Source organism: Gavialis gangeticus, unplaced genomic scaffold (assembly GCF_001723915.1).
Source record: "Gavialis gangeticus isolate Ggan-Ray unplaced genomic scaffold, GavGan_comp1, whole genome shotgun sequence".
NCBI classification, from domain to species: Eukaryota; Metazoa; Chordata; order Crocodylia; family Gavialidae; genus Gavialis; species Gavialis gangeticus.
Window position 1 is genome coordinate 157,380,270 of NW_017729022.1, and position 25,130 is coordinate 157,405,399.

The window sequence follows — 25,130 nt, forward strand, 5'->3', positions numbered from 1 at the left end:
ACACAAGCACATGTAAACCAGAACAAAATTATTTTTTGAAATTAAATTAATGAATGCTGCAGTACATGTTTGATTTTTAGAATATAATTTGGTATTTTTCTGATTCAGAAATGGCAAACCCCGTTGCTGAAAGGAGTAATTCCAGCAGGCAAGAGAAGGGACTTCTGGTGGCAAATGTCAGTGGTTAGGGGCCAGACTTCTGGCCCCAAAAGGCAACCAGGGGGTGGGGCACCTGTCAAGGGGTGGGGCTACACCTTGATGGCTGGCCAAAACTTGGCAAGCAGCCCTCCATCTGAAGTAGTTCCCTGCCCCTGCCCTAGCCCCTGTGAATGTCTGCACTTAGCCTACAAGTCAATCTCCACACTGGTCTGAAATATCCCATGGACCTTGAAGGTGTGCAGGAAAGATGCAGGTGTTTGCCTCAGGAAGTGAAATGGGGTGAAAGAAATAAAAGGTCATTTGGGATAGGAAGTTTATTGTTTTGGTTTAGTAATTAAATTTTGCTCTGGAAAATACAAGGGCATGGCTTCTTGCCATAAATTATACACATTCTACTGGCCTTTACAATTCCAAAGGGTTATACAATTACAAAGAAATCAGAGTTGGTGCTGTTTGGGGTAATGTGAAGTCTGGGAGGAAGGTGAAAGGGTCATACTATAAAATACTTCTCCTTTTCCTCCCAAACTGAACTCTAGCCTAAGCCTATTGGCTGTGCATCTGATCTTTCTCTGATCAGAGCTAAATATCTGAGCTGGGAAAGGAAGGAGGAGGAGGAGGATGAAGCAGAACAGTGACAGCAGAAAAACAGGATCCAATTTTGTCTCCATTTTCCTTCCCCATCTCTCATAGGGAAGTAAGCCACAGAGAAATGTACTGCACTTTGTTTTGATTCTCAGCCAGGGGGATGCAATATCTGCTTAAAACACTCTACTGTGGATGACAAGAGTTTCACTAATTTTTCAGGGAAAAATGTACATAAAAAATGAAATTTTTATATATATGCATTTGATAAACCTTGAGTAAAACACAGAATCCTGAAATAGGAAATGTATTTGTGTGTGTAATAATTGCTCCCTACTTGTGGATTTTATAATGGTTGTTTTATGAAAAAAACTGCACAGCAAGTCGAACATTTATATTTTCAACATAATCTATATTTGTCTTATAGGCTAATTAAAATAGAAAGGTGAAACAACATGTTTATATTTGTTATTAATTTTTCTGTTGAAAGTTTTTCAGAATTAATCCTGCTGGTTTGGATGACAGGACTGGCATTATAGGGTCTAAATTTATGTTTGCTATTAAGAGATGAGCAGATAAACTACATCTTAAGCAGAGTGAAGTACAAGAAAAAATTCTATTGTTTCCTGTTCTCAGATGAAAATCTACTCTAAAAATGCAGAAAAAGCCTCAATACTTTGCATCAGAAATTGTCAAGATTCACTTGAACTTCCTAACAGAAAAAAAGTAAGTGTCTGTTGAAACAAAAATACAATACTGTTCTCAGTTTTTATTTCTGACATCTCTTGACAACTTTTTACTGGTTGTGCTAGTTTGTTATTACTATTTTACCTGTGTGGTTTCCTGTTTGTTAAATTCAGAATTGTTTGCATTGCTGTAGGCTTTTTCCTGTAGTATATGTAACTTCATAAATATGCTTCAATAACAAGACAGTTCAGATAGAAAGATATACATAGTGGCATTGTGTGTGGTTTTCTAACTTGTACACAGTTTGACAAATTATAGAAGAATGCAAAGATTTTCTTACTGCTTTTGAAAAATCCAGACACCCCACTCCACGTTCGAAAGTCCCAAGGCCAATAACCTGCAGGGTCATCAGGCTCACTGAGTCCCATACTCTAACATGGGGCTGCAACGGCTAAGTAAAAGCAATTTGATAAAAAAAAGTTACTGAAGTCCGAAATGTAACATGCAGATTTAATCTTACATTAAGCAGATGCTGACTTCTGTTGATGTCAACACCAGGAATTATTGACCTGTAAAGCAAATATTGACTGAAGTGAAGATAAATAATAATTAAACATCAACACCTTACATTTCTATAGAGCCGGTAATTGCAAAAGGTTTTAAGCCAACTTCACTTCCTGTCACAGTAGTACAGCAACCATTTGAAATTACACAGAGAAATTCAAAAATAAAAATCTTGTCCAGTTTAAATCACTAGGCAAAACATAAAATACCAAAGTTGTAATTTGTCCACTAACCTTATTTCACACACACAAAAATATAATCAAATAAACTAGATTTTAAAAATGCCAGTGTTATTTAATGTCTACAGCAAGCAGCCAGAGCCTGTATTTTTTATCTCACAAAAAGATAGTACTTTAACAGTGCAGCCCATTCCAGCACCATACCAGGGTAGTGCTTCAGAACTGACTCAGGTTTGAGTGCATCCACTGAATCACCAGTGCATCACTTCCCGTTGCAATTGAGTTTTCCATGGTGATATTCCATCAAAGTACACTCCCAGGCTCAAACCTGTTCAGTGTCACAAACCTGACAAGACCACAGCTCAAACCAGAATGGCTTAATATAGTTTAAAGATAAAGTCAGTATTTATTACAAAGACAGAATAAATCATTTTGTTGATAGAAAAGAATTCTGAATGGACCGATTAAAAAACTATGCAATAGAAATCACAACTAAAAAATATTGAAAACAAAGCTATGCCAAGCAGGAACACATAATGCATCACACAAAACGGCTTTATTTTTTAAATGGGAAATTTGTGGCATCTTTGTGGCAAAAGAAGCTTATAAGCCTCTGCTCAACATAATATGCAGGTGAATAATTGATTCTTACTCACCCTTACCCTTGTGTTATAGGCATTCCTATAAAACATCAGAACTAAATCTTAATGTAAATTTAGTGCACAAAATACATTTCAAATAGATTGGGAGATGAAAAAATAATATATCTGTTTTTTTCCTTATAGAAGATATTGCTGATCAGGAGCTCTGTTACTTACTCTTCCATCTTTATCCACTCCAGCTAGCTGTCCTGTTGCAATTCTAATTTTGTCTGGATGAACTGCAAGGCTAAGACAGACAAAGATATTTGTTAGGGCTACTACACATTCTAGTGATTTACTGTTGCTTTCACTACAGATGAACAATGTAATCTTGTCCTTTTGTCTGTGTGAAAAGAGGTTTCGTTATAAAAACAAACAAACATGCACACAAGGGCAAGGAACAGATCCAGAGTCATATTTTTCAAAAGCACTTCCATGACATGAGAACCTACATTCCATTTTCAGAAGTGATTTATAAACTTAGGATCCTAATTTCCATTCAGTTTAAAAGAGACCAATCTGAACAGTTTTGCTAGAGCTAACAATTAATGCCTACATTATATAATGAGTTTAGGCTTCTAGGGCAAATATCTGCACCTATTTATGATCACTGTAATCTGAATTCTAAATTTTTAGCCACCATGATCCCAAAAAAGTGTAAGGGGCAGAACTATTTGACTTATTTACATGTCTGCATTTCATTCAGGGATTTCACTTGCCATAAAGAGCTAGCCAGGTACTTGACGTAATGAAAACCATTAGTGACAAAGGATCAATTATTATGACTCATAATTTGCTCTTGGAATTTTTATCCTACTTTTTAAGCTATTGTGGGGAAAAAAACGCAGATGCTGAAATCTGGAAGTATGCTTTTGGAAACTCAAGCTCGTAATATGGGCCTGAAACATATCTACTTTCCCAACTTCCTGAAGATGAGGGGAGCTAGTAGAGAGGCAAAGAAAGAGTTGCTATGAGTTGAACACTGGATAAAAGGATAAGATTGTAGCATCACATGGTCATAGGAAGTATTTAGAGTAATCAAGGAACAAAATGATAACAGTCTGGACCAAGTCATCTCTCTCTCTGTGTCTCTGGAGAGAAAAGACCACATCAAGCATGAACTTCTTGTCCTCACTTATTCAGATAATTCAACCATATCCTGCGTTCCAAACTGAACACCTTATGTCAATATCAAATACTGTCTTTGTTCTACCTCTCATGTTGGCTTGACTGCCTACTTCCCTGCTTACTCCATAAGCAGTTTTTCATTGACTCCCATGATTAACACATGGGAAGCGCTCTCTAGTAAAATATGAAAAGCCATACCTTGTAACATATCTTTGGAATAATACTTGCAAATCACTTCCATCTAGCATTAGTTAGGCAGATGACACCATGAGTTCACTGAGACCTCTATTCTGACTACTCTAATCTGTCATATTACTTGCCGGATAATATGTCCTGTAACTTTTTAGCAACTCTAAATCATATTGTGCAAGGACTTTTTTAGCACCACTGAGATGTATATTGTCTTGTATAGTATATCTCTGATTTGGACATGTGTGTACTACTGCAGCACAAATTAAACAAAACATATGCACACACACATATTCAGTAGTCATATACTTACCATCTAACACAGTCCGTGTGACCCAAGTAGTGCCGCTGAGTTCTCTCCTCATAGTTAAATAGTACAACCACTGATGCAATGAAATATACTATTTCTCCGGTAGGAAGGAGGTAAACATTGGCTCGACAGTCTCTTCCACGATATCCATATCTTTTTAAAAAGTCAAGGTTTTTAATCAATATAGCTTAGATAGTCCAATTTCTCAAGGTTTCCCTGTAAGAGTTCTCTCAGTGCTAAGTAACACCCTCATTTAACTTTCCTTTGTGAACCTCTGAAATGGCCACTGATACAAATATAATACTTCATGATGGTGCTAAAGTGTAGCCTTTAAAAAAAATGTACATGCAGCAGGTTACAGAAAACTAACCTACAGTAAGTTATACCCACAGAGAAAGCATATATAAAATACACAGAAGTATGACATATGTAACAATGTCAGTTGATGAACTGTAAATGGGAAGTTTAATTAGGTAATAATGGTACTTACTGTACTACCTTAATATGTTTCACAGCAACAAGATTGCATCAGACAGTACTCTGGCATTTCAAATTGCAAGTACTTGTAATATTGCAGATTCACAAATATATCAGGAGTTTTTGAAAGACACTAAACAGAACAACAAAGAACATGGTCTGTTAGTCTGTAAATGTGCAAATCTACCTGGTTTTATGCCTGAATTCAGATTAACACTACTAACTCTCTCTCTTTCCTGATGGAATACCATTTGAAAATTATACGAAAAGTGAAATAAAACCTCTCTTGCCAATGACACATTATTATTGTGAAAATCTTATTGTGAAACAAAAACAGATTTCCAGCAGTTTGAGAGATGCCAAAATCATTATCACAGTCAAGAAAGGAGATGGATCAGAGTTCATCAAGTATCATGGTATTGCACTCCTATCTTTAACAGGCTGCCTGCAGATTCAGAGATGTCATTTTTTTAGATCACGAAGGGCTAGAAAAGTTTAGCAAAAAAACATGCAGTGCAAGATGCAATTCTGAACCACAAATTATTAAAATATAATACAAGTTTCTGCAAGTTATGGAGCAGCATAATCAAGTTCTAGAAAGGCCTGCCAAGAAGTAATACAGAAAAGCAGCTTACAGTGAACAAGAATATTAAAAAAAATGGCCAATGCTGTTAAAAAAAAAAAAAAAAAGAGCCAAAAGAACATATACTCACTGTTGCTCCATGTAAAATGATCCAACGGACACTGAATTCAACAGGAGCTTTTTCCATTGAAATCAATCAGGCTTTTGAAGGATCAATGCCAACAGTGAAGTTTACTTCTAGTAAAAGCAGAAGGTACCTCCCAAGTGCCAGAGTTACTCAGAAGTGGGGAAAAAAGGCTATGAGGTCACTGCCAATTAATAACAGCTTTGAAGATAACCTCTGTAGTTGCTGGCCAAGATGTAATTATTGCTTTTAACTGATGGAAGGTGTAATATGGTACTGACTTTCAGCGTCTGGAGATACCAGTAGTACAACCCTCCCTGTCAAAGAACAATTTGAAACTGTTCTGGCACATGCACAGTTTGTTTTTGTTTTTTTTTTTTTTTATAGCTGAACAATTTTTACTTGGAATAATATCTACAAGAATTAGAGGACGGCATATACAGGAAGCTCATTTCACCATCCAGAACAGTCAGGATCCCAAAAAGAAAATTTAATGGACAACTGAACATTTTTAACCTTGGTGTTGATGTGTCTTTGAACTACAGAACAGAACATTATTAAATTATGAATCACTGTCCTATATTCTTTTAGTGAAGTGATAGCCATCAGTTGTCTACTACATTGAAAAATTAACAGACTAGCTCTCTACTTTTTTTCCTTCTTGATAGGGATGCACACAAAGCACAGGCCCTTCTCTTATTGCGTCCTCTTCACTGCTTCTTATATAACAAAGGTTTTTATTCATTTCACATAAAGCAATACTGTGCTTGCAAATTTTATTGACTTCTCTGCACTATGTCACTCGTTTCTTCAACTTTTACCAATAGACTTTTCCATACACAGGAGTTGCACCGATTTACTATAATGAATAATTTTAAATCGATTTGAATAATTTGAATGAATTTAATGAAATGAATAAAAAATGAAATAATTTTAATGAATAATTTTAAAACAATAATTTTAAACCAACCAGTCCTTTACTGGCCTTGGGTAAAAGATCCTCAAAACAGCAGCAGTAGGTGGTATTTCCACAAAAGGATACTTGCCAAAGCCTTGATACTATCAGCCTTTAAACTACTGGCTACATGACAAATAGGAAGAAAACGTGTACTTTTTAAGTCTTTGTGACGATGATACATCATTATGACTGGACAGCTCACTGCCCTTTCATCTTGGGTCAGTGGCAAACAACCTGAGAGTTGTGGATAACTGCCTGAAGATCAATGTTATTAGCGCAATTGGTACTTCTGGCAATGTCAGCAAAGCACTAAAGCACTAGATCAGTATAACAGCTGAAGTACCCTCTCAGAATCTCTCCAGCCAATATTATCTTGTTTGATTGCAATGCAAAATAATCAAATAAACTGCCAAAATGCTGACTACAACTTTTACCAGTCATTCAGCACAGTCAGGACAAATCATGCCAAGCATTACTACTCTCATAATGGACTAGTTCACATAGCTGACTCTAAATATTGTGGTCTCCCCTGATCAACAGATGGTAGTCAGAAACAACCATGTTCAAATACAATAATATTCCTAATACAGAATAGTTTTTAGAGGACAGCATCTTTACTTAAGGGTTAACACACATCAGAATGGAGAAGTTTGTGCTTCCTGGATCATGCTACAGTATTTGCTTTGTGGGTAAATAAAGCTTGGACTTCATTGGTCTCATCCAGCATCTTTCATAGCGCTGTAACCTTTAGAAAAAAAAAGAAAGAATAATAATGAACTCTCACAGTGTTCCTGGACGTATAGCCTACACGAATGCATCTGAAACCAAATTTGGCTTTTCGGACCTGCATCAATTATCATAAGACTTTCTTTTTTTGCCTTATATCCAATAAAGCACTATTTACAACAGCAGAACGGATACAGAAAAAAACATGACTGTTCAATGCACGGAAATTTAGGCATTTGAGCATGATGTTCTTTAGAGTCAACATTTTTAAAACTGTTTTGCAAAGTGAACCCAATTTCACTGAAGTTCACAGTTATAAAGAGATTTTTGAAGATAAAATACAGAAGAAGAAAGGAAATGTTTTCACTGTAGAAGGTAAGGATACACCCACTCCAGTTTTAACTTTTCAGGAGGCAGCTCTGTCCTAATGTCATCATAGTTTTCTACATCAGAAGGAATGAACATTGTGATTGGTCGACCCCGCATGAACATCTTGATATATTCTCCCTCTGTTAAAACAAAAAATACCAATTCTAGTGAGTTTAATTTTCATGTTCTGTTTAATGAAAACCTCAATAATAAGTTAGGCAAGGTGTAAAAAAAATTACTGCAATATGACTGATTATTTTTACATGTGGATTTGATATTTACCCATATTTATAAAATTGCATACTGAAGAATTATACTATAACAACTTGTTGTCATTGGTATCTGTAGCAACACTTTGGATAAGCATTTCATACATACATATACTTAGGAATAACTTACTCTCAAAGTGTAATCAGTACAAACATTCAGATACCCAGGGTAACTTAAAATTCAATAGAGATAAATTAGATAACTGTTGTTAAAAGGGCCAAACAGCACTAGTTAGAAATGTCTGAGTGACAAATAAGATTCACTGTATATCACACGTTCATTATAAGGCTTAAAAAATAGGATGAGAGGAATTACGGAAACACTACATTTTAAAGCCCTTGAAAAGATGTTCCTCTTCTTCAAGGGTCATTTTTGAAGCGCTTCTCTGGCTGTGAACAATCTCCAGCCTCGCTGTGAAGAGCACTCTAAAACAGCTTTAAAAAGGCACTTGAGAGTGCTTCAAACCACCTGCCTGTCCACAGCCCTAGTAACTGACGTGAAACACAGAAAAAAGCTGAACACCATGTGGGCTACTATGGCATAAGTTACAGCAACCAAATCTTAAACACACTAATTAGCTGCATTAATTTAGACAGCAAGCTCCAATGGGAAAGGTTGTCAGTATACTTGTATATCAAGAGAATGCCATGAATGTCCATGACACTTAATAGTAAAAACAATAGACTTAATATCAAGGGTGTTGGTTAGAAAGTAGACAAACACCAACAGACTCTCCCTATGCCTAAAGAATGGTGCTTGCGCCTGAAGGCTCGTAAAACAACCCAGTTTTTCCAACGATATAGTTGATCTAATAAAAAATATCACATTTACCCAAATAACCTTGACAGAGTTGATACAACACCCAAACCAACAAAGCTTACATGTATTATAATGTAATATTTTTATTTATTACAACATGGGCAAATACATCTAATAACTAGCTGAGAAACCCATGGATATTCTCAATATGTAAGAGACTGCTCATCAAAACTACTGGGTAGGAGCTCTGATCCTGATACAATTTCAACACTTCTGGCTTATGAACTAATTATTCAGTTATTTGGCAAGTTAGATATTTTAAGTTCAAATGTTCTACTCATTCTAAATGAAGAAGTTTTTGACAAATTAAATAAATGTGTGTAGTCCATTCATGATGGAGATTAAACCAGATGTTAATGCTTATAATTAGCTCTTGCTCAGCTGTTAAACCTGATCTTCTCTGGCTTACACTATGTAGTCAATTTAAAACTACAATGCACTTAACTGTTGTTGGATTTTTATTTGGCAAAAATGCCTTCAGTTGATTAACAGTATTCTCATTTTATGATATCTAATTGGAAGTTAGAAAGTAGAACCCAGCTTACCTAATTTACTGAAGTCTCTGAGTTCAAAGAGCATGAAAATGAAATTTGGTTTTCCACTTTTAGTGTACAAAGTTCCCAAACCTTAAGAATTTCAAGTGGTCTTTATAGTCCTGAAAGAAGAATCTCTCAACACTGGAAGAAAGCTGAGCAAGATTTTTCACACAATTCTCAACAAATGATAGTGTCAAAGCGACCTAAGCAGCACATCACTAAAATTCATAATTTTTCAATACAGTGCCAATTATTTCTATATATAAGGAACTGTAATGACTAAGTCCACATGAAAATAAGCTAGGAATAAATGGAGCATAATCTCCCAGTATACAGGCTACAACTACATATCTTTTTTTTCAAATGTCTGCACTGCTTAGTTATATTTCTGGGGAACGCAAGAGATTTGTATTGACAATGTGTTGATCCAAATGTTTAGAAACTTAATTTCAAACCAACCCTCTGATTACTTCTTGTTCCTTCCCTCAAAATATATGTTTTATTACACACACTTTAAGCAAGACTGGCTAAGGACAGAAATAAAGAACACGTTCTTAAAATCTTGTTCATACTGTAATTATTTAAGATGCACATAAAATACTGCCACAAGATACAAAGAAGCAATCCCAATGGAACCTTACACAAGTGTATTTCAAGACTGAACATTCTTGGAGCATATAGGCTGTCCAACCAGTCCTATGAGATCCATGCAAAATGCACTATAGACCTAGCCTCAACCTCTTGCTCCCCTGATTGGACTGTAAGTACAAACATCATGTTCAGTCCCTAGAGATGGGAATAACTTGCACTGTAACCTAATTAGAAAAAGACAGAGGTAAGACTTCAAAAGGAGGTCCAGTGGAAAATTTGGCTAGGAAGGAAAAGTACAGTAATGAGGGGCCTCGAGGAAGGGAGATTATCTACAATGTCATCAGGTACAGATCTCTGCATTTCCCCATGAAAGAGATTGCATTATTGGCTTCACCAGAACTTTGTGTAGTTTCACGATTACTCTAATGATATGAACTTTAAATGTATTTAATCAAGATGTATAAACCAAGTATTATTTGATTAAGCCTCTCCCTCAAGGAGAAGAAAAATAGATACATACACACAGACATGGGCGCACGCGAGTGTTGCTTAAGGCTGTAAAATATTATTTCTTACATATAACTTTCAAGGCAATTATAGTATTAATGCAAAAGTCTTTTGAAATAGAACAGATGATGGCAGCATATCAACAAAAGCATTTCCAAATAGAATGTACTTGTCTAGGGCCATATTCCTGTAAATACAACTTAAAAAAAAATCAGGAGTTTAACTTCCTTTCAGTTCAAACTGGCTTAATTACTATGTTCAAGAACATCCCATTGAAATGGTATCCTTCCAACATTTTAACAGTTTTCTGGGTACAAAAAGATTTCAGATCCATCTCATCTGATTTATTGGAACAGAGTAATCCTGATAATTATATTTAATTTTTTTAACTCTACTCTGAAGCATACTTCTTCTGCTACATCCCAGGATTTCATTTGCCTTTTCATGGCTGTGTCACACTGATGGGTTCACAGTCATCCTGAGATCACTAATACATGCCAGTCTGTCTCTTCCTCAGTCTCTTCCAACTGATGAGTTTCCAGCAGAGATTCTTCTTGCTAGTTCCTAAGAGAATGATCCTCTATTTTGTTGAATTTCATCCACTTATATTACTTTATTCCTCATGGTTATCCAGTTTTCTTTTATTATTTCAGTCCTCATCCGTACCTATGGGGCCACTAACTTTGGGCAATCAGCAGACTTCATGTGCACACTCCTACTGCATGTGTGTGTCTGTAGGTCATTTATGAAAAATATTATACAAGCTCAGCTAGTTCCCTAGTACTTTTCAGTGCAACAGTTGCACAGGATATGAAGGCATGATTATATAATGCCCCTTCAGGACAACATAACAAAGGTATGATTGTAGCATTTGCCAACATACCCATGCTAGCTGAATCAAGTTTTCATAGGGCGCCTCTACATGAGTGCCATGGTTGCTCTGATATGCTGGAATTCCAGCATGTTGGAGCAGACTCGATTAATTGAGTCTGCTGGAGCACAGCCATTGCCATGCTCCAACAGCCTCCTGCAACTCACTGTCAGTGTCCCCACTCTTAAAAATGGCAGCAGGGGTTCTTGAATTAAAGGTCATTGAACAAGCTTTAGTTCATGTGCCCCCACCACCATTTTTAAGCACGGGGTCACTGATACAGGAGACACAACAGCACTTTAATTAGAGCAACTCTTAGAACTGCTCTAATTAAAGTGTCACCCTCTTACCCCCAAATCATGTGTAAAACTGTCCACAGGTAATAATAGTGATAGAGACATAATGATTTAGCTTTAGACTGTGTCTAGCAAAGTATGTATCCAGAATCACTGGTGATAGGTTTTGTACAGGCAAAGTAAAGCCAATAGACAGGTATGCCTAGCATATGTTAATTAACACCTTTATTCTGCTGTGGACAATCTTAAACCAGTCCCCTACCCACCCTGCAGTTCAGCTGTTAACCCCATCTCCTCCATCTTCATGAAAACTTTCCCATCTGGTACAATATTGAATACTCTACTGCTGCCCAAGGCAGATGAGGTCCATCATATTTCTTTTGCCTAGAAAATCAGATTTCAGATTAGTTTTAAAAGCCAGCCAGATTTAGCTATCACTGATTTTTACAGGGAATAGAGTAGGAAGATTACTCCTTGTGCAGCATTTGTAAATGAAGACTGAATGAAGAGGAAAAAAAAAGAACCTTAATTGGTACAATCAGAGACGCATAACTAGAGAAGGACGAGAAGCTGTAGTTGTTGAGATTAGGGTATAGATCTTCAGAAGTGCAAACAGTAATTAGAACACACACGAGGTAACAATAAGGCTTGATGATAACAATGAGGGAAAAATCCATCTCAATAATTCTCTTGGAAAAAGACTAAGACATAGGTCTAAAGAAACAATTTGGTACAAAGTTCCATTTTTCAGTCTCAGTGGGCACGTCTACATGTGTGCTTTACTGCGCATTAGACTAATTTAATGCACAGTAAAGCGTCACCATCTAAACATGCACTGCAATTAGTGTTCAGTAGATTAATTTACTCCACCATAGGATAGTCCCATCAGACACAGGTACTATTCTATGCTGTAGTAAACTACTGTGCTTAAATACACATGTAGAAAGTAATGTTTAGATTAGTTTACTCTGGCTCAAATTGAGCTGGAGTATATTCAGTCACATTAACTGTACATGTAAACGTGCCCAGTCTGTACATAACACTGGCATTGCAAATGCTATTGGAGAATTTTTTTGTCTAGTGCTTAAATTAACATTTCCAGATGCACTTTACAGCTGACCAGCTGCCACGGTTTCATCTGTCCACTCTCTTCTGCTCCAAATGGAAACAAATAGGGTGCTGTTTTAGGTTACCATTAAAACATTGTAAATCCAAAGAGTGTAAGGCAGCCTTAAAATTAGAATGGATTCAGAGTAAGGCTTAATGCCATCTCAGACCTCCACAAATTTGACCTTCCACTAGAGGGCCTGATGAGCAGGGATGCAGACAAGAGCCAGGACTGACTCTCTCCTCTTGGGTAGGAGAAGAGGGGGGAAGGTAGTATGGTCCAATTCCATCCTAAGAGGGAGAGGGCTGGTGTTCACTGAGCTGACAAGCTCAGGCAGCTGGCTCCATACAACCTGCCTGCAAAGGACCCTGCCAAATCAGACCTCAGACCTCCTGACCCATCACTGCCCTTGTTCCCCCCCAGCCCCCAAGCCTTGCTTGGGGCTGTTTGTGACTTTAAGCTGGGTGCAAGGCATGGGAAAACTTCAATTAAGCTCAGTTTACCTGAGGGTAACTGAAATTTTATCACGTCTGGCTCTTTCCCTCTGTTTTCCTCTGTCCAGGTGAGTGTTGGGGGGCAGCTTTCTTTCAAGCCTCCCCCCCCCAAGTCTGGTTCAGGGTGGAGGGGGCTGTACAAAGCTGGGGGTGTGGGGTGAGCCTGGGGAAGCATGCTTTGTCATGATTGCACATCACTCCCTGCAACTGGGAGTTGAGGCCTGGTGGCAAGACCAGGAGAAGTCTGGAGGATGAAAAGGGGTAGAAGGGCTGGGAGCTGTGCATCCTGGGCTGCTGGATGACTGAAAATTGATTGTTTTATCTCTGGGGAGCTGGCTAAAAATACCCTATCTTGACATAAATAGAACAACTCAAAGATAACCCTTGCCCCACGTGGTTTAACTTTAAAACACTTACAGGATACTTAGAACGGTTTCACATCCTATAACACGTGAAAGCTCCTGTTTTATGTCCCTTTAGAATGGTTTAAAAGTAACTTGTGTCAGCATCCTAAGCTTCTATAACTACATTTGTTTCACTGAAGTTTAAAGTATAGTGCCTAGCTCCACTATACTGGCATTGGAGTGAACAGACAAAACAGTTACACAATTTCAGCTGACAGATTCTAGGAGCTAGGTCTTTCCTCCACACTCTTCAAATGGTTCAAGTGTTATACTCTGTTCATAGCCCACAGTTATCGCACACAGAGCCCAAGTTTAGACATGAGTTGTAAAAATAGTACTGTGTTAGATTAAGTACTCTAATCTGAGAAAAAGGCAGGTAAGGATTGGCATGCTAACCAAAACATTCTTCTCCAGGAACACCATTATTATAACATCAAAGGGTTAGAAATGACAGCAAGGTTCATATAGTACATTCCACTACTTTAATTCAGGATGCATTTTTCCTGTAATTTTTTGAGTAACCCCAGAAATTAAACAGCAAGGGAATCCATACAACATCAATGCTCCTGAAGGATCACCTTTAAACTGTAATGATCTTCCCTGGGTTGGTTATACTGGCATCAGGGTCAGATCAGGTTTATAGTTACACACATGGATGATTTGGCTCAATAAATATTTAAGTAAGGTGATGGTATAGATTTCACTCTACTTCCTTACACTCTACTTCATTATTAAAACATTTTTTATGGGGCTAAGAATTACCCTGCACTTTACAGAATAAAGCATGGTTCCTACTCCAAAAATTATATTATAAGGACACCAGCACAAATAGGTTTTGGAAAAGGGAAGTATACAGAACCCTCAAAGAAGCAGGCAAACAAAGTATAATGAGAACTAAGAGACTAGAAATTCAAGAAACCTTTCAAAAGAAAGAACAAATAGATATGTGAAAGGCAGGAGAAACACCAGGTAGGATGGGAACAGACAAGTGCTCCTTTAACTTTGGTAGATTATTTGTGACCTTGATCTGAAAGGTTTCTTTGTAACTGAAAGGATGGAAATCAAGTTGGGGGACTGAGGAGACAGAGGAGTTGGGAAACGAGATGAAAGCTAGAGAGGCAGAGGGCATAAGGGAAGGCTTCTATTGGAAAATGCTTGCTAGTTATTGTCTGCAAGAGTATGAAGTGCAATGTTAATGAAATGGGCTCATACTACAATCACGGGGTCTTAAAATACTGCCTCCCCACAACAAGAGAAAGCATAAGTCTTTACTGTTTCTCAGAGTTAATCAGGGGACTTCATTCTGCCAGACAAGCTGTCACCCACAAGCCATGGATGTTGAGTATCTAGGAAAGAAAACGCAGGCACGCTAAAGAAGTAACAAAGTATAGGGACCTACAGTTTGATTTTAGTGTACTTCAGCTGAAGTACACTGAAATATATCAGCTAATTCATCTAGGGGAAGGAACTTCAAAATACTGGTATTCCAGTCAAATGAGGAAAACGATAATGGTGACAGTCATATGGATAAGAGTAGACAGCAAATTAGATATGATATCAAAGTGGCATGATAACAAAAGCAAAAACAACAAAAATGTTAATTCAATTTGGCACTGCACAAGGGAAGTCAGCACATCATGGAGAAGAATTAAGAAAAAAGCAATAGCCCAGGAGCACTAGCACCTGAAACACTGCATTAATTTCTTAGATGAATATGGAAGGATTGCAGAGGAAAGTAATAATAATAATAATAATAAAAAAAACAACAACCAGGCACTGAAGAGAGTAGCTTAGGAGTAAACGATCAAAGAAACATATTCACAGTTGAGCTATGAGATGACTAAATAGGGGTGGGGGACATGAAAGCTGTCTATAAATATTTGATGGATATTAACATTAGTGGGATGGAACCAAGAAAGGAAAAATTCCTCCCTGACTACCATGAAGAGTTGCTTGATAATAAGATACGTCTCAGCATGTACAACAGTCTCCCAGGGGCAAGAGAAAGAGCTGAAAGGGATGCGGTATCCAAAACAAGACTGGACAAAATATAGAAAATGTATTTTAGCAAATAACCTTCCCCTGTTAAAGAGACAGCTTGGAAAGCCTAACCAAACTTGGCCATATACCATTTCTAGAAGGGGAATAATCAGCATGGCATATTTGGGAAGAGTCTGTATATTACAGTTGCAGATGAGGCTCAAACTGCAGCAAGCAGGTGTTCAAATACTATGGTGATGAGCACAACATACACATAACCATTATAATAGTCGAGAGAGATCAATTTGTAGGGGAGGATGTCCTCTCAACTCTATATGTTGTCCACCTGGTGAGCTCTATAACAATCAGACAAAATTTAAAGCACACGGCTCAATCCCATTTGTTTACATCATCTGAACTTTGGTCTGCTTTTAAACTAATGCTGATGTTTATAAACTAAAGAACAAATGTAAAATTAAAAGCAGCTCAGATAAGCATTACAAAAATCTATAAGTAATTTGTTTAATCAACTTACCATGTCTAATGTAAATATATGACCTTTCATTCATCTGTTAATTATCCCTTAACCTCTCCAGGAAGGAATTTTGTTCAGTGAAAACATTTTTCTAATTCTGATGTTACCCTCTTTCCCAACAGTCCTACCATCCAAGAACTTTATACAGCCACTAAGTTGGGAACCATCTTGGAGCTAGCTCCCAGCTCAGAGGTGCTTCCAGCATTCCAACACAATTTGCGACCAGCCAAATCACCAATCTCATTAGACCACAAGGTTCTTATATGACAAAGCTAAAACATAGCTGCAATTTTTCCACAATGATCCACCAAGTTTTGCTTAAACCTGAAATCAGGGCCTAGAGAAAATAATGTTGAAACTACATATATATATTTCATAAATGTTATCCATCTGCTACTACCTTAACAGGTGATATTCTGGCTCCAATACAGTCAACGGAAACACTGAAATTGACTTCCAGAAGGTCAGAATTTAACCTAGGGTTTTCTATGGCCCCAGGCTGATGTTATGCTTAACCAGGTAATCACACCTTAAAAATGTAAAATGTGTTGTTGCATGGCATTCACTTAAGGATCCAATAATTCAACTGGATCCTTAATTGTTTATAATTCAAACAACTGCACTCCCTGCTGTGCCACATATGTATGTCAGGACGTGATTTTGGGATCAGGTTTGGGATTATTTAGAAAAGCTGGACATCTACAAGTCCATGGGGCCAGACAGGATGCACTCAAGGGTACTGAGGGAGTTGGCTGATGTGACTGCAGAGCCACTGGCCATTATCTTTGAAAGCTCATGGCAATCAGGAGAGGTCCCAGATGACTGGAAAAGGGCAAACATTGTGCCCATATATATTTAAGAAAGAGAAAAAGGAAGATTCAGGGAACTAGACTGGTCAGCCTCACCTCAGCCCCTTGAAAATCATGGGGCAGATCCTCAAGGAACCCATTTTGAAGCACCTGTAGGGGAAGTAATTGATTAGGAATAGTCCACATGTATTCACCAGGGGCAAGTCATGCCTGAACAACCTGATTGCCTTCTATGATGAAATGACTGGCTCTGTGGATGTGGGGTGACCAGTGGATGTAGTATATCTTGATTTTAGCAAGGCTTTTAATACAGTCTCCCACAACATTCTGGCAGGCAAGCTAAGGAAAGATAAGGCTTTGGCTGGGATGATCTAGTTGGGGATGGTTCTGCTTTGAACAGGCGGTTGGACTACATGGCCTCCTGAGTTCCCTTCCAACCCTAATTTTCTATCATTCTATGAATAGGGCACAGCTTATCCCTGGTAGGACATCTAGGATGCTTTCCTTATGCTGTTTAGAGACTTATTTTACACAAAAGAATTCCAACATAGAAACTATGGCCAAGAGACCTTTTTGCATCACCCCCTAGCAGAAATATGAAACTCTGCTGTGGTTGTAGGTCCCTTGCTCACATTAAGAATATGTCATGTAACATGCTCTGCACAGGGCTATACACTGAGACCATTTAGAAAATAAGGCAAGCTCAGAAAACAGCTGTTTATCATCAGTGCAGCGCAGCAGAAAGAAGGATGTATGTGATAAGACACCTGTGAAGAAACATCAGCCAGCCTGTGGGTCTCCCCATGGATCTTGAAATTTGGTGGTGAGGGAATGATGGCAGTGTTGTCACTCCCCTGCTGCCAAATGTCTAGGCCAACGGGAAGACCCATGGGTCGAATAACACAGCCTTGCATTCTAGACTGTGCCCATGCATGGCCATGCCAGAGCATGGCCAGATCTGTATGAGGGATTCAGCCTGGGTACAGCCTGGATCACACCTGTGGGTCAACCCTGCTCCATTCACCTGGCCTGCAGAGCCAGAAGGTTGGGCACCACTGGTATAAGGATATAAAAGCAGAGAAGACTATGAAGTAGAAAGAAGAGAAACCAATGATCACTTTTTGGAAAGTACGAAGATGGAAGAGGGAGCAGAGGCCCTCAGGTTGACAAACAAATGTCATATTTTCCCCAGGATAAACCATCTTATCGCAGGATAGAGTTCAATTGGTTCAGACATCTGCATCCATTGTCCTAGAATACATCTTAGAATGGTTCACTGGATAAGAAGTGTTAAGTTTAATTTGGGACATCACAAAGTAAATCTAAACAGTTATCCTAGGATGCATCATTGAATTAATGGCAGAAAAGCAGCAGTGCATTCTCTGCTACTTGGTATATCCTGGTTAGAAAGGAAATGTGTGTAAATGCTGGTGCTAGGATATTTCTGTTCTGGGACAAAGATAAGCATAACTTGTCTAGGGACAAATGCAATATCTGTTCCTAGCCATAAAAATCTCTGGGATATGTTTACTGCTTTGGGATATGTTTGGGAGATGTTTACCATCTGAAGGGTTTAAGAGGTAAGTATTTCCTCAGAGTTGTTGGCTGTAGCTGTGTTGATCTAAGGACACAGGCAGACAAGGTTCTTTGGGTAACTATGATGTCTTTTATTAGACCAACTAAAATGGTTGGAAAAAATCTTCTTTGCAACCTTTCAGGTACAAACACCCTTCTTCAGGCAGGCATTCCCTCTGCCGGAAGAAGAGCGTTTGTACACGAAAGCTTGAAAAGAAGTATGTTCTCTGTATTTTTGTATCCAGATTTCTTAGCTTTGAGCCATTTATGAGAGAAGGAGAATTAGATTAGTTTTAGATTAATTCTCTCTTGCACCTCACATCTTGCAATTTCATAATTAGATTAAGAGATAATGTAAATGCAATAGGCTGTTTTCACAAGATAAAAGAATTCCTACTGCTAAGTCATTGTGGTCAAAGCTAAATACCCAGAGAGTATGTAGCTTGCTCTGAGACAAACATGTACCAAAATTTGAGCCACTTCTAAATTACTGCAAAACACCAATATGATTAAAAAGATAACAGTCTGAGTCAAACATGCATGCAACAGCAATTTCAGGATTTCAAAGCAACTACAATCTTCATCTTCCATCTGGCTATCCTGTAAAAGCTTATTCTAATATAACAGTAAGCAATTTTAATCAAATCAGCCTGTCAGCATATGTTGGATTTCTTCTTGTAGTGTTTCATCCATTCATCCATGAAAGACTTATCAACTTTAATAGATAATAGAAGTTGGGGGGCCTCAACTGGCACGGCTTCCTTCCTTTTAGATCACTAGGAGCACAGACAGATGTAACAATTCCATCAATACCAAAGAATACCAATAAGAGCTGTTATAATGTTGCAACTGTTATGTCCTTTTCATCCTGCAGCTAAGTAAGTGTCAAATCTCTCAACTTTCACTCCTTTAAGCCTTTAACTTTAACTCACTCAGAATCAAAGTCAGGTTAATTTTGCTAATGCGCATCACTACAGGGTCATAACGATGTAAGACATAAAAGTTGATGCACAGCAGATCATAACAGCTGACACACCACATGATATTAAAGTAATTTCATATCTAGCATAAAGACAACTTCTATTTAAAAATGTGTTAACCAGGGCAGTGGGGCAGGGAAGGATGCACTATAGTTAAGCACAACCAGCTAGCACTTTTTAAATCCTAATTATCCTTGTTCACATTAGGGACAGAACCATGTTTAATAATATTTTTGTGAAAACAGTCTCTTATGCTGTTTTTCCCTTTAATTATAAACAGAGATCCTGGTTTTCTGTGATTAAAAACTGCAAATTCTCTGATTAAACACCCAAAATCCATGATAAAAATTTAAGGCCCCCCACAGCACTACTGGTGCCCTGCACTCTCCCCCCCACCAAGACTCAACAGTCCTCCTGATGCCTCTCACAACACCCCCCAGACCCACAGACACAGACACGCAGGCACAGACATGCAGACAGAGGCACACACAGACACTGACACCCACCCCACCAGGTAAGTGCGTGTGGGGGGGAAGGGGCAGGGCAGGGCGGGGCTGGGGGAAGGTGCTGGGGGGTAGATCAAGGAGGAGGGGAGCACCCCTGTGCCCACTCCCAGGAGCATGGCCAGGGGGGGAGGGCAGGGGTGCCACTCCGTGGGCCACACATGCATGAGCTGGCCTGACAGGGGGTTCGTACACAGTGGCCACCACCGCAACTCTGCCACTACACCCAGCGCTACCACCCCATGGCCACCCGCACGGCTTTGTGGGCAAGTGGCGCAGGGCTCAGCAGTGGCAGTGTGGTGGCAATCACCATTTTTGGGCCACATATGTTCTGCCTAGGTGGGTGGTGGAAAGGGGTGCGCACATCATCTGTATGGCTGCCTAGGGGAGGGGGAGGCTGGCATGCAGCCAGCTGCACAGCTCTGTGGCCGGCTCTGCAGCGGTGGTGAGGGATGTTGGCTGTGGGAGCAGGGGGTGCTGCCCGCCCCAGGTGGTATACCGCATGTGAATACCCCCTGCTCCCACAGCCAACATCCCTCACATGTGGTGTACCACCTGGGGCTGGCAGCACCCCCTGCTCCCTCAGCCATCTTCACCAGTCCTGCCCGACAGCCCCCAAGCCCCACTTACCTCTAGGATCCAAGGGTGAAGGGCAAGTCTGAGCCTGAGCCCAGCCTTGGCTGACTCAGAGGCTGAGGCCCCGCCCTTCCCCCTCTCCCTCCCCCTCCAGGTGGTGTTGGGGATTTCCTCCCCTTTCTACAAAGAGCTCTTTTAGGCTGGAACAAGTTCATTTGCAAAAGTGGAGAATCCATGCATTTCTCTGCCTAAGAGGGAAATCCATGTTTTCTCCTATAAAAACAGGAATCCGTGGTTTTCTCTGTTTTTCCCTGGGAAACAGAAAACCTGGATCCCTGATTATAAAGAAAAAAAAAAGACCATTATCAAGTGAATAATAGTTGTCTGTCATTTTTTTTTTTTTAATTCTGCTCCAGATCAGCCCAATCAACTTGTACTGTTTCATACCATCAAGGTATTTAAAAAAGGTCTTCATCATCAGGGGACAGCTGAGAGCATGTACAGATTAATCTAACATCTTCCATCTAGCTCTAGATATTCAGACAACCTCAATAATTTGTTTAGAGGTGCCTGAATGTCAGCTCAGCTGGGTGAAGGAGTACCAGTTGTAGATATCACATAAGCAGCCTACAAAGAAGGAAATACAATTAATGATACTACAGCAGGGTATGCTGTGGCACTGGAAAAGTGGTGTTTGCCAGGCAAGATCTTTTAAATATATATATATTTTTTTCCTTTAGGCACAGGTGAAATGGAATACAGATTAGAATGATTTCTATACAATAAACTCTATGAGTGAATATTTTCCTTTTAGAAATATCTTCACTTTAATATTCAAAAGACATTCGTTCACAATGATTGTTGCAACTAGGTTGGTGTCCAGCATCATGGTGTCATGAAACATTTCCCAACTGCTCTTTCTGGAAGCTTTTGTATCCATTTTGTTCATGATGCTATAGCAGGAGACTCTGGATAAGTTGGAATCAATGTAGAAGTTTCTAATCCATTTCTTTTTCCGGAAAATGTGACTACCGACAGAATACTTTGATCTCAGGGTAATAATCATAAAAGGGAGGATGTGAATTACTAGTTAATTCCACCTTTCTAAAGAAAAGTAAATCCAAAGCTAGTGCAACAGTAGGCCAAAAACAAACAAACAAAAGTATAAAGATAACATTCCTTGCAGCACAGAATTTGTAAGCTCCAGATTTGTTAACACAACAGCAGAGAGAGAAGAAGAACTATGTACACAGCCATATGCTGTGCATAGCATAGCATGCACAGAGGTAACATGCTATAGGTTTCGAGTTGCATGCTTCAGTATAGTTTGCAAGTGATCAAAGCAGAGTAATTTTGAGATGCAGGAATTTCTTCTGTTGTTAAGAAGTTTCCAAACATTCCACCATTTTCAGATAGATTGCTTTTTTTTCTGTCTGAACAAGCTAGCAGCAGCAGCAGCAGCAGCAGGTAGCCACAGAATGCAAGATTTACTGATGCAAAAGAAGCACATTTTGGAAGACAATCTTTGCCAGGTTACTATTCTAAACTTTTAGACTCTGCTCTCAGCCAATTGGCATTTGTGAGCTACAATATCAGCAAGATAGAAAACTGAGATATAACAAATCTTTTAGTTGGCACTTCTTAATATTGTGGTACCACAGGATTCTATACCCCTTCTGACTTAAGTATACACACATTCCTCTCCGAGTAACAATTTACTCCTCTCTGGGAAGTATGTAATAAGTTACTTGCAGAAAACTGCACCCAGATAACTTATGTGTACACACATACACACTCACGTGTGTGTGTGCATGCGTATGTGTATTTCTTCATGTAGTTCATTGGAAAATAAAGTATTTGATAAAATACGGAGTTCAGCTTAAAACAATTGTTCATGCACTGATGCTCTTTGATAGTGAAAAGCCAAATAAAAGATCCAAGAAAGAGCTAATTAGAAAGCAACCAACTGGCATAGCTCAATTCTTACCTTGGCTGTTTTTTTCACGGGTTGACATTTTTGCTGGTTATGGGACAGAAATAAAATAACTTAAAACTACATCTAAAGTCTCACCTTCCTGGATAATGGCTAGTAGCCAAGTCTATATTTTACTTTTATTTTTAACTAGAAAAAACTCACATGGAAAATAATTAATCACTTAGCACAGTTATTCTAGCTCTTTGTTTTACAAAAAAGTCCCCACAAAATATTTTCTCTTCCCCTTTCCAGGGGCTGAGAGCCAATTAAAAAGCACCCACTAACATTAAAGACTTCACACAGCTTTAGAGGCCCTGCACCTTTTAATGACAATAGATTAAATTAATCCTGAATTACTAAAATTATGTTAATTCTCCATCAGTCCTTTTGTAAAATTATTTTTTAAATAATATGCTTGTTTTTATGGAGGTAAAACTGAATTAGCAGAAGTATGCCTCTCCAATTAAATCAATGTTTAAAAACAAATGTTTTCATTTACCTTGGCTGACGATGACATCTTTGTGTCTAGGGAAAAATGCAAAATATACAATTAATATATATATATATTTGAAATACTAATGCTACCTGCCTCTTCTATACTTCTCCATGGTGATGAGTCTTATCAGAAATTTGTGAGAGAAGTTATAGTGTAAAGTGATAGATCATGACATTTATCAAAACAGTAACCTCATCTTGTTTTATACTTCAATTGTAAGCTTTTTGGGCAGGAGCCACCTGTTTGCTATAGACTTGTACAGCAAATAGCATAATGAGCCACTGCTATACAGTTGGGGTTCTTAGGTGCTGCTGCAATAAAAATAAAAATAAATAAATAGTAACAATTTAAATAAATGCTTAAGTTATATTAGCATTTCTACAAGTGAACTTGGGTTTCAGAGGGTAACAGAATAATAGCCTGGTTTTTTCTGATGTGATGGGGACTCTGAGATAATATTTGTGGTGCTTAGCACTTCTCAAAAATCAAACAAGGAAGTAGCTAGTACATAGCTATTATGATTTTTTTCTTGTAATTAACTTGAATGACATACAGTTGCCAACGTTAGAAAACTTTGATACCAACTCTGTGTCTTGTTACAAATCTACCCTACCATAGTTTCATATAACCTTTGTAGATGTACTGTACAAGATTTCATAAGGGATACACAAAGTTTCTGTAGTTTATGCTCCAAAACAAAAGTCATACATTAAAAAAAAAAAAAAAATCTCAGAATCAGTTTTTTAGAAAGTTGGGATGAAAACAACTTTCCTCTTAGGTCTCCCTTCTCTAGATGCTTTTCTTATTAAGGGATCACACACACTTTCTAAAGATTAGAAAGTGAAGAGCAAAGCATGAGGGTCATCCAATCTTGTTACCTGAATGAAGGCGAAATTTTCATAACAGTGACAAATGGTAAAACATACAAAGACTGTTGTCTCTCTCTACTGGTCCAATCTTATTCTGACAAATTTAAATTTCCAGTTCTGGCTGAAAAAAGGAAAATGATTGCAACCAATCAGGTTAGTACTGCATTATTTCCTGAGGCCTTATTAGGAAGATTTAGTGTATATGTTTTAAGACTGGTTTTAAGACTGCTTTTAAAATACAAAGGTCAAGTCTTAAGCTTGCAGTTCAAAGAATGTATGAAAAAGATTTCAGATAGGAGTCCAAGCCCAACAGGCTTGGTTGGTCCTTTTTGTATTCACAAGAACTGGGTTGGTTGTTCTGATGCTCTTTGAGTCTTTGAAACTAAGGTCTCTTTAAGCTCTGTTTTTTTTTATAATTCTATCATAAGAAAATGAAAAAACAAAAAATAGTAATTTATAATTTGTACCCACTATACCTGGACACTGCACAAATTCAAAATAACATTAAAGAGCAACCATTCTTTGATGATTAATTTATTTCAAACACATGTATTATAACACAGATGTTTTAATAAGACAGTAATAACTTAAAAATGTATTAAAATCAAGTGTGAGTTTTTTTCTCATCTAAGTATCAACTAACAGCACCCAGCATAGCCTGCAAATGCCAAAGAATTTTACGTTTTCAACCATGGAAACCTTTTAGAAAAAAGAAATGTTGTGTGCTGAAGGTCCATATAATACTTCATATAATCATATTGCTGGAAAGGGCTTCAAGGATCACCTGGTCCAGTCCTCTGCATGAATCTAAGTTGTGTTACCACACAACTTCTTCTATACCAGCTCAGATAAATCATCCAGTGTTTTCTTGCAAGCCTCCAATGTAGGTGATTCAACAATTTTCCTGGACAGTTAATCCTATTTTTCTCACAATAAAAAAGTTCCCCCTCTTCCCTTCCCTCCTCATGAGATTTAATTTATGCCAGTTTTGCTGCAGTTTAAGCTCACTTTGGGTGAAGAGTTATTTACCCTCTTCTTAAATCGCAGCAATTTTCAAAGAGTTGAAAGGCTATCATGTCGTCCACACCTACCCAACCCAACTCCCACCTTCTGCTTGTTTTGTCCAAACCAAATACACCTAGGTCCTTGTATGGCTTGAATTTGAACCCCTTTAGCATCAGCGTCACTTGCCTCTGGATCCTTTCCAGTTTCTCTACAACCTTCTTAAAATTCAGAGCCAGTTTCCCTACAACCTTCTTA

At 38.3% G+C, this 25,130-nt stretch overlaps 1 protein-coding gene across 5 annotated transcripts in view; it reads right to left on the bottom strand.

The window, feature by feature from the left end:
- Nucleotides 1-25,130, bottom strand: part of EML4 (echinoderm microtubule associated protein like 4) — a 289,436-nt gene that overhangs the window by 41,189 nt on the left and 223,117 nt on the right. For 3 of the 5 annotated variants that reach the window (XM_019516385.1, XM_019516386.1, XM_019516383.1), the window contains 6 exons: nucleotides 23,005-23,030; nucleotides 22,518-22,550; nucleotides 7,693-7,816; nucleotides 4,443-4,592; nucleotides 2,990-3,059; nucleotides 1,769-1,879 (listed from right to left, as the gene is read on the bottom strand). In XM_019516385.1, the coding sequence (XP_019371930.1) occupies nucleotides 1,769-1,879; nucleotides 2,990-3,059; nucleotides 4,443-4,592; nucleotides 7,693-7,816; nucleotides 22,518-22,550; nucleotides 23,005-23,030 (514 nt within the window). The remainder of the gene's footprint in view (nucleotides 1-1,768; nucleotides 1,880-2,989; nucleotides 3,060-4,442; nucleotides 4,593-7,692; nucleotides 7,817-22,517; nucleotides 22,551-23,004; nucleotides 23,031-25,130) is intronic. The other 2 variants (XM_019516387.1, XM_019516384.1) reach the window with 1 other exon arrangement.